The sequence below is a fragment of the Pithys albifrons genome, chromosome 9 (genome assembly GCF_047495875.1).
Source record: "Pithys albifrons albifrons isolate INPA30051 chromosome 9, PitAlb_v1, whole genome shotgun sequence".
Taxonomy (NCBI): domain Eukaryota; kingdom Metazoa; phylum Chordata; class Aves; order Passeriformes; family Thamnophilidae; genus Pithys; species Pithys albifrons.
In genome coordinates this window covers 22,153,400-22,169,365 of record NC_092466.1, presented here as the reverse complement: position 1 = coordinate 22,169,365, position 15,966 = coordinate 22,153,400, and the positions used below count along the sequence as shown (strand labels likewise).

General features: G+C 44.1%; 1 protein-coding gene across 16 annotated transcripts in view; it reads left to right on the top strand.

Moving 5' to 3' along the window:
• The window catches only part of NDST2 (N-deacetylase and N-sulfotransferase 2), a 130,558-nt gene that overhangs the window by 99,979 nt on the left and 14,613 nt on the right, over positions 1–15,966 (top strand). For all 16 annotated transcript variants that reach the window (XM_071564250.1, XM_071564235.1, XM_071564241.1 and 13 more), the window contains 4 exons: positions 5,055–6,459; positions 13,631–13,718; positions 13,910–14,064; positions 15,566–15,751. In XM_071564250.1, coding sequence (XP_071420351.1) covers positions 5,467–6,459; positions 13,631–13,718; positions 13,910–14,064; positions 15,566–15,751 — 1,422 coding nt within the window. In that variant the 5' untranslated portion in view covers positions 5,055–5,466. The remainder of the gene's footprint in view (positions 1–5,054; positions 6,460–13,630; positions 13,719–13,909; positions 14,065–15,565; positions 15,752–15,966) is intronic.

Genomic DNA, 15,966 nt, shown 5'->3' with positions numbered 1-15,966 from the left:
GTGTGGGGACTTGCTGAAGCAGAGCACAGCACTGCCAGAGCCTGCAGCCCGGTCTGCGGGAGCTGCATGGCCACTGTTAGTGTTTCTTGCCTCTTGGCTCTGAATTGTGTATTCCTTGGGCAGTGTTTCACTGCAGGATTTGACTGGCAGTAGTAGATGCTAGCTGAAAGACACAGCCAGAGCCCCAAAATGAGCTTGGTTGGCAATGACATTGCAATGTGGCTGTAATTTCCGTGGTATTTTTTTTAACCAGTATGTGGAGTACAACCAGCATTCATTCTCCTGAGCTTCTACTCATTCTTTTCCTGTATGGCTCACTGTGCTCTGCTGACATGATACTTGCTAGGTTTCCCATCTTTGTGAGAGAAGGACCTGCACCTGGAGGCCTGGCATACAGACGCCACCATAGACAAGGAGGGGCTGTAGTGTTAAAGAATCAAGCAGACTAATGAGAAATTTTGTGTCATGATGACACCATTAAAGTGGAATGGGTTGGAAAATCAATCAGATTCCTTCTCTGATTACTGTGTAACTCAATTACTGTAGTCCCCCTGGGGCCCAAGGCAACAACAGTCTCACAGGAAGTGCAGAAAAAGGGCCTCTGAAATAGAGCTGTTGTGGGTAAAAGCAGATTCCTGCTGCTGTGCATTCCAGAAAGAGGGGTTATATTAATAAAAAAGGCTGGGGAAATGTACTGGTGACAGTGGGGTTTAGGGTAGTAAGATCTCTGTTGCTGAGCTAGGAAGGATGACAGTTCTTGATAAAGGTGTCAGCTGATGATACCCATTATCTTCCATGTGCCCTGGCATGAATGTACCAGAAGCCTCCAGTACTTGCATTCTGGTCACTGGTTTTGGATTAGTGCTGGTCTTGAGCATTTGCACTAATCTCCCACTATCATTTCCAAGAGGTGGAAATACCAGATCAGACATTAAAACCAAACAGTTGCTTTCTTATCACATCACTTGCCATGTGGCTTAGCAACTGATAATTCACAAAACTGTTTATGTTTCCCATTAACAGCATTTATCACTAGGAAACAGAACATCTAAGTTTTATATAGCATGTATCTTAACGCTGGTGACCTTTGAGAAAGCTGAACTTACAGCTGATGCTCCCTGATCTAGAGGTGCTTTTCTGGCAGAACAGGCACCTGCTGAGCCTGGTCCTTGGACCAGTGACCAGCTGTCCTTGCTGTGTGCTCTGGCTGCTGCCTCTCACAATCCACACTCAGGCAGCCCTGGCAGGTGTTCAGAATGGGCCTTAATGTATCTAGAAACCTGGAGGGTTTTGTGCTGTTAGATCCCAAGGAGTCTGATATCAAAAGAGGACACGGGTATTTTCTTTTCCTTTAAGAAGGAATGATTTTCACTGTGGGTGAGCTTAATTTTTTTTTTTTTTGTTGGTTGGAATTTTTTAATTTCGTTTCTCCAGTGTAGGTATTTCTGGGGTTTTTGGGTCTGGATGGGTTCTGACAGCTCTCTTGCTTTTTAATATAAAATTTGTTTGGTATATTTGTTTGTTGCTTTTTTTCTTCTTTTCATTTGAACCTAAACCAGCTGATGCAGTCCCCAAAGAGTGAAATGCATCTCGTGCCAGCTGGCATACCCTCTGGCTGTGAAGCCTTGTTAAAGAGATTGGAGCTGACAGATTCTTGAGCAGCAATCTGATACAGGCCTTTTTTTTTTTTTAATTTGTTTTTTTGAGCTCACCCATGTAACAAATGGGTGCTTGTTTGGGAGCTTCGCTAGAGGCTTGAATGGAATCATTGTTATCCAAACACTGCTGTGATTCAAAGTGCCCAGCGAAGGGGGTTCCTTTCCCTTGTGCTCCTCAGCTGGGCACTGCAGGTGTGGCAGGGTAGCTTAAACCCTGGTTCTTATTCTGCAGAGTAATCCAGTTCTCCTGTGATTTTCATCTTTAAACTGGTAACTGGGAAACTGAAGCTACAGTTCTTTACAAAACAGAGACTCAGTTCAACACTAAAAATGAAGTTGGAGAGATGAGTGAGTGTAACCAGAGAAGAGAAATGTTTTCCAGATTGATGGTTTGGGGATATAGAGTTGTAAAAGTAGTACCTGGCTAAGCTTTTGCATAGATCAACATGTTCTCAATTTTCTTACTGTTACTGTGGCGTTTGGGTTACAAACTTTACCCCAGAAATTCTTGGAAATTCATGCAATTAATACATGGGCTCCTGAGCTGTTAGTCCCTCTCTACATTATTTTCTCCTGCAAAAACTACTTCTTGTCTAATACATGTTAAGATAATGACTCTTTGAATCCAGAATAGTTTAATGTTTCTTTTTTATTCAATGGGGTTAAAAGACAAAAGGAAGGGCACTATTAGGGAAGACATTGTTTTGGAATTCTTGGTTTTCTCAGTCAAAATTGATTATATAGGAGTCTGAGTGAAGTGTTTAGAGTGAATTTGTTGCACAGGAGTAGAATGAAGACCACTTCTCATGCACAGAATATTGTGATATGCACAGAGCTGTATATTACTGTGAAAACATTGGGGCCTTTCTTGTAGCATCAGTGGGTTGGGAAAGGCTCATTTTCAAGGTGGAAAGGTTATTTTCCTGGTTGCTTTTGAAAGGTGTCACATGTTTTTGGGTACTATGCTGGTATAGTACTGGCATTCCTGGTGTATCACTGAGACTGAACTTCACTTGAGCTGGAATTCCAAGTCATATCCCATGCTCAGTGTAGAGAATCATGCACTCAAAATTAGTTACTGAGGAAGCCACGGATCAAACCCATTACACTTCAGTAACAAGAAAAATAAAAAAACTATATGAGTTCTGGTTTTTACATCTTCACGTGGTATTTTCTCACCTTCTCTCCCCTGTCCATTTTCCAATAAAAAGTTAACAATATGTAGATACAAAACTGAAAGTTAGTCAGTGTCTGTGATGAAGAAAATGTATCTTATTATTGCCAACTGAGCTGAATTTCCAAAGCCAGCTCTGTCATTACAGAGGGCCATGTGGGAATGGAGACTTAATCAACTTGGAGTCTTGGGAACAGAGACTATTTTATCAAAAATGTTAATTCATCAGCTGCCTTGCAGTGCGACCTTCAGTAAGTTTTGCTGTGTCTCAGTTTCTCCAGTGGAAAATTATTTTGTAATACACTTTGCAATGACAGTTTACAGCCATTCTGAAGGGGGCTGAGGTTTCGTTGTGCACTACACAAGCCAGTCCCTCACTGCTGAGCTTATAGCACAGAAGTTATTGGAGATAATACTTAATGATCATTGTAAGGCTTGTGTAAAGACCACTCTGACTCTTTTCCATCTGCTGTCATAAAGTTAGCAATATTATATCTCTTCATATAAAATCTGCTTGTGTTTTTTGTCTCTGCTTCAAGCTGCACCAACAGTTTGGAAAACAGACTGGTGGGAGTCTTTACACTAGGACTTTTGGCCTCATCTATAAACTGATGTTTTCCCTGACTCAGGAGGATTTTTTTTTCTGTCTGATAATACTTATTACAAAGTAAGCATCTGTCTTGCAAGCAGTTTCTTTTCTGGTGGGGCTAGTTGTTAAAGAACCCTGACTTTACTATATAAAAACCTTATGTCTGTCTTAGACAAACTAATCTTCTGATGTTTTGTCTTTCATCTGAGTGATAGTAACAGAAAGGCTCAAAAATGGGATGAATGGAGAAAGGATGAAGACCTGTGTTGGCAGTATTTTTTGTTATTGATGTTCTTGTGGCTCCTGGTGTTGTAAGCTGTGTGAGCTGACCAGGTAGTTGGAGGGTCTGTATGTGGTGGTGTGCATCCCTGCAGGGGGTGGGGTTGGGGTGGGGGTGGAGGGTAACAAAGGTTTTGAGAGAATAAAGGGGATTTTTTAGCTTTTACTAAGGTCTCATCTTGAGCATGACTGGCTTGGTGAGCAGCATCTGGCATTGAGGGTGTTCTTGCATTGTGCTGGGAGAGGCAGCCGGTGCTCGCCAAGAATGTGCTTGTATCCCAGTAAAGGCTCGCTCCAGTGTTGCTGTAAGTCTCACTGCTGCTAAGGGAGAGAAGACACCACAATGATTGTTGCTACATTTTTAAACTAAGGAGCAATTTTGTTACTTTCCCTGGTGTTTATGTTGTAGAGGATTTGGTGTTTGTTTGCTTTGTTGAGCATTTTTTCCTGGAAAAATAACAACATATGGTGAAATAGTTTCTGCCATAAACACAAAGCAGGAGGTGAGAGCACTTTATAACAAGCAGCTTTCGTGTATTTGAGACCAACCCAAATTTGCATTGTGCTGTTGGTGATTTAAAACTGGCTTTGTGCTCTTCAGTGGCATATGAGAGAAAGCAAGGAAGGTTTCAGAGATGTTTCATCTCCAACTGGCACTGAATGAATTGGTAACAACTGAGTGTGCACAACTGAGAGTGCAGCCTGTGCCCCCTGCCCTCTGTGATGCCTGAAGGGATGATGCCTTTCCATAGCCCTATTTTGAGAGATCTGGCAGAATGTGAGTTCCCAGGACAGACCAGGCAGCCTCATAGAGAGGGCTGGGAACCATGGAAATGGGGAGATGTGAGGCAAGAGGTGGTGGGAATGTGAGACATCCAGCTGGGTTCAGGACAGCCATATCCTGAGGCCCTAAGGAGTCACTGGCAAGGACTTGGACACATCATGCATGAGAATGGAGCAAGACAGAGAATGTCAGGGCTCTCTCCTCCTCCTGTAAATTTTGAAATATAGAGTAGAATTAAAGGGCTTCATGTTTTCTATTCAGTGGCATAAAGACGGGTGGGGAAAGGCTGGGTACTTGATTCTCTTTGCTGTAGTGTGTGAACATCTCACCCTAGGTGAATATCGAGTCCCTGTGCGCTGTCAGGACCTTTCTTCCAAAGGCCATTGTGGTTCTTTTCCTCTGTGAGGCTCCTGCACAAATGGTGCACATCACTCCCCAGGGAACAGGTCTGCCTGCTGATGGGCAAGTGGCACTGCCCACCTCACACCTACTTGTCCTGCCATTCCATCTCAAACCCATTAAATACTGTGAATGCATACTGAGAATTGACTTTTTCTTTTTAAATTGCAGGATGCAAAGAGAAGGTGCCATCATGTGAATGTGAAATAGCTAAATGAGAAACAGGACACCTGGGAAGGCTGAGCTGAAACTGGTTGTGCACAGAATGACACACTGATTTGCTCCTGGAGACAAGATTCAGGAAACCTTGCTCCTCCAGAAGACTTTACTGAGTGAGAGGAGAGGAACAGGAGGGAGCACACAGAAGAGCGATGGGAATTGATGGCCATGGTTACTTGAGATAAATGGCAGATCCCTGGGAGTCTAGCCTTGTAGCTGTTCACTTTAGCTTTTTCTCTCTCTGCAGCTGCTCTTCCTTTCTTGTGAGGTGCTGCTGGGCACTGTGGGCACTGCCACGGCGGCGCTGGAGGTCTCGGGAGCGCCGTGGGTGCAGCGTGTGAGGGGGGGAGCCGCCCGCCTCACCATGATTCAGCTGTGGAAAGTGGTGCGGCATGTGCGACAGCTGGAGCTCCACAGGTTGATCCTGCTGCTCATTGCCTTCAGCCTCATCTCCATGTGCATCCTGGCCTATTACGTCACTAACAGCCCCAAAATCAAGGAGCCACCACCCCTGCCCTTCAGTGACTGCAGCAACCAGCACCGCGTCTTGATCCCACCGCAGGCCAGCTGGAGGCTCACGAAATCTGTGGACACCTCACGCACAGATCCTGTGGTGCTTGTCTTTGTGGAAAGCATTTACTCCCAGCTGGGGCAGGAAATAGTGGCCATCCTGGAATCCAGCCGTTTCAAATACAGGACAGAGATCGCCCCTGGCAAAGGGGATATGCCCACTCTGACAGACAAAGACAGAGGACGCTATGCACTTATTGTCTATGAGAACATCCTTAAGTATGTGAACCTAGATGCTTGGAACCGAGAGCTGCTGGACAAGTACTGTGTAGAGTATGGAGTAGGGATTATAGGCTTTTTCAAAGCCAATGAGAACAGCCTGCTCAGTGCACAGCTCAAGGGTTTCCCCCTTTTCCTACATTCCAACTTGGGGCTCCGGGACTATCACATCAATCCAAGTGCTCCCCTGCTCTATGTCACCCGGGCTAATGAGGTGGAGCAGGGTCCTCTGCCTGGGGATGACTGGACTGTGTTTCAGTCAAACCACAGCACCTACGAGCCGGTGCTGTTGGCCAGCACAAAGTCCTCGGAGTCCATCCCTCACCTGGCCACCCACAAAGCGTTGCATGCCACAGTGGTGCAGGACCTGGGGCTGCATGATGGGATCCAGCGGGTTCTCTTCGGCAATAACCTCAATTTTTGGCTGCACAAACTCATTTTCGTGGATGCCATTGCCTACTTGACTGGCAAACGCCTCTGTCTCACGCTTGATCGCTATATCCTCGTGGACATTGATGATATATTTGTGGGAAAAGAGGGCACTCGCATGAAGGTGTCTGATGTAGAGGTAAAATCCTCAGAGTAGCTATCCCCAGAGGGCCTAGACAAATTTCTAGTGTTTGTGGTATATCAAGAAAGTCAAGATTGCATTTGATTGCTGCAATTGTTCTCATCTTAAACAGAGAAGCAGCCTGCAAAGGTTTTGAGGCACCATATGTGATGCTCTCAGCAGTTTTGTAGGTTTAAACAGAGCATTTTAGGAGCTGGCCTCTCTGAATTTAAGAGCAAGATGCCTGTAGGGGTCTGTCTTTAACATAAGGAACAAGCCTATTGAGGTTTCCTCTGTGAGCCTATTTGTAGCTGTAAACTCTACCTTTCAAAAGCAAAAGGCAAGTTGTGTTAGAACAGAAAAAACCTGTGTTTATTATTATTTATTATGATATGTATAAACTGTATATATTATATTGCAAAACTGTAGGCCAGTCCATACAGTGTAAACTGATAATAGTCTGTGTTTTAGCCATCCAGCTTTTCAGTACATATCCAAATTGGGAAAGGAAGTGTTTTCTCTCATCCTTAGTTACACTCTCCTCATATCCACCACCAGCAACCCTCATCCCTGGGCAGGGAATATCAAAAAATTCACCAGGGAAACATGGTCAGACCAAGCCTTCACGAGAACCATCTCTGTGGCCTCACAGCTGGGAAAGAGAGATGCTATCTTTGTGGTTTGCTTTCCTTGGCAGTTCCTGGAGTAGTGCAGTGACCTATTAGAAAAGGTTATGGGTAAGGCACGGAGACAGATTTTGTGAAGGAGAGGGAACAAGTAGAAAGAAGGTAAGAAACTAATTCTCTGTGTCCTTGAAAGGATGTGATAAAGTGTTCTGTTAATCTGTGATATGTGTGCATAGGCTGCTTTGTGGAGCAAAGGGCTTGCCTTTGGCTGTTCCCTATCAGTTGTGGTTTGTAGCCATTGAGGCAGGTGCATTGCCTGTCTCTCCAGGTGTGCTGAGGCTGTTCACAGGTATTTCACGCTGGATTCCCATTTAGCACTAGCCCTTAGTTGAGTCGTGGATGGAGTTCCCTGGTTGCCTGCCGAGATGATGACAAACCTGTGACAGCAGCTGCATTAGCTTGTTTCCGAAACAACTTCAAGGTGAAGCACCCTTTAAACTTTCTTCCAAGAGCACAAAACATTTGAGGCAAGGCTGTAAGACAAAATATTGTTGTGCATGCTTGGCCCCTTACCTGAACCTCATCTGTTCGTGTTCCCAGGAGCACTTTTCCACCTCACTAGGAATCTTACCACCTTTTCTGCATGTTTTATGCATCCATGCAAGAGAGGTCTTAGTTCATCTTCATGTTTTTAGAACTCTGAGGTTTTATGTTTTGCTTTTTATCCAAAGTTTAGCTTGGGGCAGAGGAAAACCCTTCATTCTGTTTGGAGCTAGCTTTATCTTTTCAAATAATTTGAAGTTGCATGCCTGAAGGAGCTCTAATTGCATGCCATTACTTTATTTGCTTCATTCTTTAATAATTGTTCAGAGCCACTTTGACCATAACACTCTAAGCAAAGTTATATAGAAGTGTTTCCTGCCATACAGGTGTAGAAAAATGGAACAGTTGTATGTAACACTTAAAGAAAATGCTGATGTTTTCTCCATTTCACTGCAGTGTGCTTGTGTTTTGAGGTGCTGAAATGCTCTCAAAGTTGGTTTGGTTTTTTTTTTAGGATCACAATCTTATCTTGGTCCTTAGCAGGCCCTGCAACCTCTAGTCCAAACCAGCAGAGATTCTCACCTCCACAGTGTTTGTGCAGGTTACAGACCTGTGTGAGAGAGCAGAACATAGATGGCCAAAGCTCCTGGGAACAAAGGCTGCTCTAGTGATGTTAAAAACAAACCCAGATGAGATTATTCCAAAAGATGCTTTGTTTGGGTTTTAACAGGGTGAAATGGAGGAATAATCTGTGATCAGTAAGCAGAGAATCTCAGGCAAAGCAGATAAAACCCAGATTTATCCATTTAAAAGAAGCTCTCTGATTGCAGAGCCATGCAAGGTTAATGAATTTTTATTTTTTAAAAGCGAGAAATAACTACATGAATTTGTTGATAGCCTCTCACCATGGGGAGAGAAGGGGATATAATAGTAACAGAACAGCTGGCATTTTCTTTGGCCTTTTATATTGAAAGCTCTGTTTCAGGGCTGTTATCTCAACACACAGCTCCTTATCTCAAAGCTTAGATTACAGTGGTCAGGGTAGCAGTTTGAAGATTGGATGTTGTGTGAAGGTATAAAATTGACTCTGCTGTCCCAGTGAGCCTGCTTGCCATATGCAGGTCCACGTTCAGAGGGCTTCCCAGACAGAACTACTATTAAAAGAAAGCACTGAATGTAATTTGGTCAAATACATGCCCATGGTACATGTCTTTATTTGTGATACTTAAAGGAGAGCTGATTAGCTTTCTTCTTTAACAAGGAAAAAACCAACCTATGCTTGCTTTTTTAAAAGATGGTAACTCTGAAGTTCCTGCTTTCTGCTGAAGGGCTGCAGCAGGAGCTTGCAGTCCTCAATTAAAGTGGAACAGTTGGAAGCTGCAAAAAGAAAATGTTTTTCCCTTGTATAGTTTATCAGAGATTGGAGCTGCACATAATTAACAAAACAAAATCTCAGAGAATCCCTTCTCTTCTCGATTATTCCACATTCAGTCTCTTCTAAAATCATAATCCTAGGAATTTACCAAACCTTCATGGCACTGGTCAACAAAGACAAGCCATTTCTAATGCAAAAGGATCTGGCTTTTGTGATCCTTCCTGGTCATCTTTAGGTATGAGGAAAGAAGATTAAGTAGATGAGTTTTTGCCTCTTTTGCTGGTAATCTCTCCAAGGGAGCAATCATTGCTAGTGAGTCTGAGAGCAAGCGAAGTGAAAATCAAGGGCAGTCATTTCATTTTGGGTTATGAACAGTGAGGATGGAAAAGAGAGAACCTAGTGAGGGTGGCTGTCAGCTGGCTCTTGCCTTTCTAAATTGTAGAGGATGATCTTACCTGCAATTAAAATACTCAGCAATTTCTAACTCCCTGACTCTTAAGATCGGAGGGGAGGTAGAAATAGCAGTAGCATGAGAGTTTCTCTTTTGCCAGTGCTGTTTTGGGCTCTGCCAGTGCTGCTGCTGGTTGATGAGAAAACTGCAGGCAGTGCTCACAAGAACGTGCTATCCACGGGGGCAGTATCTGCACTGAAGGTGTTTCTGCCTCATGTTCCTCATGTTTGCATGGGCATTGAGAAGAGGCTGTCAAAGCACTCAGCTTTCTTCCTCCAGTTTTTATTGTTTGTTTGTCTTCATTTGTCCATGCACTGTTTCCTTAGAGTCAGGGTATTCTCTCTTCCCAGCATTTGGCTCTTGGCCTTATTCCCCCCCCCCCTCTTTTGCCTCTTGTTAGAGGGACCTGAGAGGGATAATATTTTAGGGTTTGTATGGAACAGCTAATATCTCTGCAAACACTTCCAGAAGTTAAAAATGGTGTAGCTAAAAAAGCAGAGTTGCATGGAGGTTTAGCCTTGTATGACTGTGGTGCCAAGGACACCCTGCCATCTTAGAAAAGGACTAGGTCCTAAAGAAGGAACCAGTACAGAGTGCTGTGGCTTTCCCTGATTTCTTCCTCAGTCCTAGAATGCTAACCCCTATGAGAGAGTATTTATCTTGTCTGCGTGACACCAAGAGCTTGTAGTGACTATTGAGTGTTTTGCAGCTCTGTCAGTGAATTTATCAGTGAAACTATATAGATTTTTAATGCACAATTTTAAGACACAATTTTAAACTTTCTTCCCCTAACATTTGCTGAGACGTAAATACTTACCATGATCTGAGATTATAAAAAAAGCCTTTTTAAAAGTGATGGATGTTGAAGATCAGACATTTTTGGCATTGTGTCCAGGAATGTGCATTGGAACATAGTTTTCTGTCACTTGGGCCTGTAGCATGACTGCCCCAGTGAAGAGCTAAAGGCCTCCAAAAATACAGGTCATGTGTTGCACTGGATGTTCTCTGACAGACTGTGACAGGCGTGAAGCAGGTCTGGCCTTGATGTGGCTGAAGAGTTCAGTGCTCGGAATCTCTTTGGAGACCCCATCTGTTCCTTGATGGGGAGCCTTGCAGAGCTTCTAGCAGGGAGCTTAGCTGGGGTAGGGCCTTCATGGCCGGCTCGTGGGCTGGCTTGCATCTTGGAAGGATTTTTGAAATAAAAGATAATAATATAAAAACATATATAAAAATACTGTAAAAATATAAAACAGAGATAGCTGGATGGATTGGGGGGGCAGTTTTCTAGCAGAAGAAAATCTGCTTTTTAGAAGTGGGGGAAAACTAAAATGCTAGCCCTCTGTCTCATACCATGTGAGCAACTGAACTTACATATGCACATGAAGATCTGTTCACGTCTGGATAGTTATTTTATGTCTTAATGGATATCCTACTCCACATTTCTTGATTGCCTTTTGTTTAACAATCTCATAGCACATTATGGCTATAAATGAAATGCCATTTGAATCACCTGTAAGGTATTAGTACTGACATATTCATCCTACTTTATGGAAGAAATACGGAATGCAGAGGAAAGTGCCACCCTCCAGCCCAGTGTCGCACCTGCTTTGTTGCACCTTACTATGGTTCACAGACCTCTTCAAACCAGTGTTCATCGAATGCATAATTGTTGAAACAAATGTCTAAATATTTTTCTTGGCATCTTAGTGTCTTTTATTCTCTTCAGGGGAAAGACATTTCATTAAACCTATGCTGTGCCACCTTGCAGGTGTGGCTGTGACAAGGACACAGCATCACTAGAGGGATGGTACATGATTAGCAGTAAACCTGCTAGGAAAGCAGGGCTCCATAGTCTCTGAATTTCTGGGGTCCCCAGAGCTCCTCCCTGGTCCCTCCCCAGACACAAAGGATTGCAGCCTGCTGGATTTTTGGGATTTATTATCAGACAGATGTGTCGTCATGGTAACCCCAGCCAGGCTGTAAATCTCTTTCCATGCGGAGGAATGCTAAGCCTCTTAACCACTGTCTTTCTTCCCTCCACTTTCCTACCCAAGCCTGGGGAGCTGGATGTGCCTTTCAGGGCAGCCCAGAGAAGTGGTGAGGCTTGGGACAGCTCTGGAGGAGGAAAAGAAAGTGGCACTTCCCTGTCTTATGTTTCTGGGTGACATGTTCAAGGTGCTGGTCCCAAATTTGAAGTGACATTGTGATCCAACTGGGCAGACAGCTCTTATTCTGTGCTCCCTAAGGTGTGGGGTGAGTCCCTGTGTCTTGCTGGATCTTGACCTCCCATTGCCAGTGCTGGATCTTTCTTGTGCAAAGGAGGCTTCAGCTATCAGTGCTGCTGCCACATCACTTCTCAAAACCACTGCCAATATTTGTGATAGGTTCTGGAGATGTCATGTGCCTTACATTTCTCAAAATATTATTCTTGGGTGGAGACTGAGGTAAGGATGTGGTAGACATGTGGCCATGAAGGAGCTGGAGCCTTTGAAATGTGTCCCAAACTGCATTTGGTGTCACTGTTGTGTGGATGTGGGAATGAGGAACAGGCAATTGTGTCTGTAGGAGAAAGTCTGAAATTCCCTGAGAGAGAGAGCATTGAGATTTTCCTGCAGGGCTGCAGACAGAATCTGTCCAGTCTTCTCACTTTGCCACGGTCATGGACAGCTTGCCTTGGGAATAAAACCACTGAGCTGCTTTGCTCCAAGATAGATGTGAAGTGAATGGGGGTTAGAAGTAAATTACAGAAGTAATTTTTAAATTAATGTGGTGGCTAGTGTTTGGTCAGCACTGTTTTGACATCTTGGTGGCAGCAGTTATCTAGAAGTGGTGGGTGTCGGGGCTCCTCCATGGAATGAGAGTCTGCCTTTGTGAGTGCACTTTCCCCCCTGAGGGAGTGGTGGACCTCGACAGTGCCTATGGAGCATGAGCCCTGCGAAGGCACCTTGCAGTGCTGTTTTCTGCTCCATGGATCTGGGAAAGGGCAGCTGATGCAAGAAGATCTGTCCGTCTTCCCTGTGCTGTTTGATAGTCTGTGTACTTTCCCCAGACTTACGTGCCAGGTTGACTCTGTATTTGTATCCAGCCCAAGTCTGCTGTTGAGAGGTCTTCACCTTCACCTTGATGCAGTCACTGATCCATTGCTTTCTTAGAAAAGCTATTAATATCTAAATAGCCTGGACAAGGACCGTGTCTGTCACCTGCCAACAGCCCTCCTGCCAGTTTGATTGAGAACTTCTCCCATAGGGAGCTGCATCAGTGGCACTTAGCCCGAAGTACCCAGGTAGCAGCAGAGTGTGCATCTCAGGGCCTCTCTTTTTTGGGGGTTTTCTGGCAGAAGAAATTTGACTGGAATTAGTTTATGCCTTATTAAACACTGAGCCTGTTTTATTTGTTTATTTGTTTTGTGGGGATTTTTTTCTTGTCAAGGCTGTCTGCTGTCTTACTCTGTACACTGTTGGACCTTGAGGTTTATGGCACAAGCACCTTCCCTTTGGCTCTTGCAATTTGGACATTTAAAGCACAGTCAAGTAAGCACAAGAGAACCTGTAGGAGACATGATGACTAAATGTTGCCTCTCCCAAGTTTTCTTCCCAAAATCCAGGAAACTTTTCCTGCTACAAAATTATTTTGTCACTTTCAATGGAACACAAAGCCAGGGATGCCATGCTGTGGTAGGGACTCGTTGCATGGGTAGTTCTGAGAATCCACCTTTCCTCTCCAGTAAAAGCCCCCTTTGTTTGGATCACTCATTGACTTCTTTTCCTTCATTTTTGCATCATGTGCTGCCCAACCTTCCTTTTCGTTAACACATAGACTGAGGGCTTCAATAGCAAAGTCCCAGCCAGCATAGGAGAGGAGGAGAGCATCGAGGTTGAATTTGAAAAGTGTAAGGACCTGTTGCTTGCAGGTGAGATTTGCTGTCTCTTTTCCATAGCCCAGACACACTGGGTCTTTCACATTGGAGAGCACTGTGTTTTAAAAGGGCGTAATTTAGTACAGCAGAATTACTTGGAGTAAAGATTCCCTGTGTGGAGCATTTTGTCTGCTCTGCTTCACTCCTAGGGCAACAGGGCCTTAGCCTCATACCCTGTGGTACCTCTTCAGACTGAACTGGGCACCAGTAGAGCACTGAAAAATTTTACAGAGCAACAACATGAATATGAACATTTCTTTTTCCTTTCATTTAAACAGGCTTTACTGAGCACCCAGAATAAGCTAAGAACTTTAGTACCAAATTTCACCTTCAACCTGGGCTTCTCAGGGAAATTCTACCACACAGGTAAGCCCCTGGCAGCCCTTTGTGCCAACACCTGTGTACAGCCCCCCTGCTGATGTGTGACTGTGTGTAATGCATCAGAGCATGATTCTCTGTTGGAACCACTTGATGTTGCAGGGGAGTAGCCACTGCTTTTTAACATTGAGGTGCTCTTCTGCCTTTTGTCTTTACACTTTCTTTTCTGCTCACTGTAGGTACAGATGAGGAAGATGAAGGGGATGACATGCTGCTCAAACACAGGAAGGAGTTCTGGTGGTTCCCTCACATGTGGAGTCACATGCAGCCTCATCTTTTCCACAATGTCACTGTGCTGGCTGAGCAGATGAAGCTCAACAAACAGTTTGCTGTGGTAAGAGGCATTGCAGTTTATTTACAGTACTAATCTTTAAGTATTCTTCTCCTGGAATAGCTGTTTGGACCCCACTGAACTCAAATACTATTACAGTTAATTCAGCTGCATTTAAGAAAGCCCGTTCTGAAAGTTCAGATTGATGTGTGGCACCTGCTTTCTTGAGGCAAGCAACAACTATTCACATGCCTGCCTGAGCAATGGCAAGTGTTTCCTGGCACCTGCATGGCCCCAGGCAGCTCCCCTACATTCCAGGGAGCAAATCCCAAGGCTCTTGTTTGCTGAGGTGTGAACTTGGAGTATTACTATCCAAATCCAATTGATTTACAAACTCTGGCAGTAAGAAGGCATTTTGTTTTCCATCCTTATTCAGTGTGGTTTTGTAAGGAGGTCAGCTGGTCAGTAGTATAAAATGCTGTGTGCTAACAGCCCTACTTACGACACTCCCAGGCAATGCTGAAGGAAGTTACTTACCTAGGAAGTACATGGGAAATTCCCTGGGTTTTGACAGGGGAGCAGGAAGCCTTGAACATCCTGCATTGCTGGAACAATGTCTGTTTGATGCTTACAGCCCAGACTTGAATATAGCATAGCTGTTTCTCTGAAAAGAAATGTCCTCTTCACCTCTAGTTTGATTCTTTTGATGGTAATCCCCTTGGGAATAGCAGGCTGCTGTCTTGTGTTCCCAAGACACACACAGATTAGGAATGATCTTGAATTCAGAGCACAGTCACAGCATTAGAGAAACAATTCAGGCTCCTCCTTTTACTGGTTAAGTAACAGTGCAGTCTTTTGCAAAGAGAGACAAAGCACAGAACACAGCTACACATATTTAACATAAAACAGGCTAGCAGTGAGAGAAGGTTATTGCTTCATTCAGGGGCGCTGGTTTTATGTGCACCACTGGGACAGGGCTGTCATCATTGGTGTTGTTGCCAGAATCACATAGTGGAATTAAACCCCAAGACATTCAGATATTTCCTGTCATTGTAGTATAGCTACAGGCCCCCTGTCTTCATCCTCTGTAGTCTCCTACTCCCTGTGTGCTTTTCTTTGAATTGCTAGAGACAATACAGATCCCAGCCATCATCTTTCTTTCCTCTATATCAATTAAAGAAATTTTGTTTTCCTTCTCTATTGACTCACATCTAGGCATTGTGGGACCAAGATATGTCACTTAACAACATCGATTAGTTTGTAGTAACCAGGGAACCTGACCTGAGCATTCTGAATTAATCTGATTTGTCACACCTGCAAGCTACAAGGCCATTCTTACAGCAGCTGTTATCAGTGCTCAATGTCCTTGTTGATACAAAATTGCTCTTGTATTTCTATAGATGCATAAAACAAGAAGTACTTAAAGTATTTCAGGTTTCCCAATCCAGAGAGTTTTCATGTTATTCCGTCACCTTGTTCCAACTTCAGTGCTATTGCTAAAGATGATCCTTATTAAGACTATTAGTTAAGTACTGAATTATCAAGCTGCATATTCTACTTCCAGGAGCATGGGATTCCCACAGACTTGGGCTATGCAGTAGCCCCCCATCATTCTGGGGTTTATCCTGTCCACACACAACTCTATGAAGCATGGAAATCTGTTTGGAGCATCCAAGTAACAAGCACAGAGGAATACCCACACCTGCGGCCTGCCCGGTACCGGCGTGGATTCATCCACAATGGAATCATGGTGAGCACAACCGGGGCAAGCAAAGCCCACTTTCCTGCCCAGAGAATGGTTTTCTAGTGACCTGCATAAGAGACATGAATCTTAATATCACCAGTATTTCCGAAATCATTAAGTGAAGCAAAGGAAAAAGACTTGGCTAAAGCCAGTTCTGTGTTTCTCAGAACAATTCAGAGGTTAGTACTGAATGGAGAGCAAACCCAAGCCCAGCAAGACTA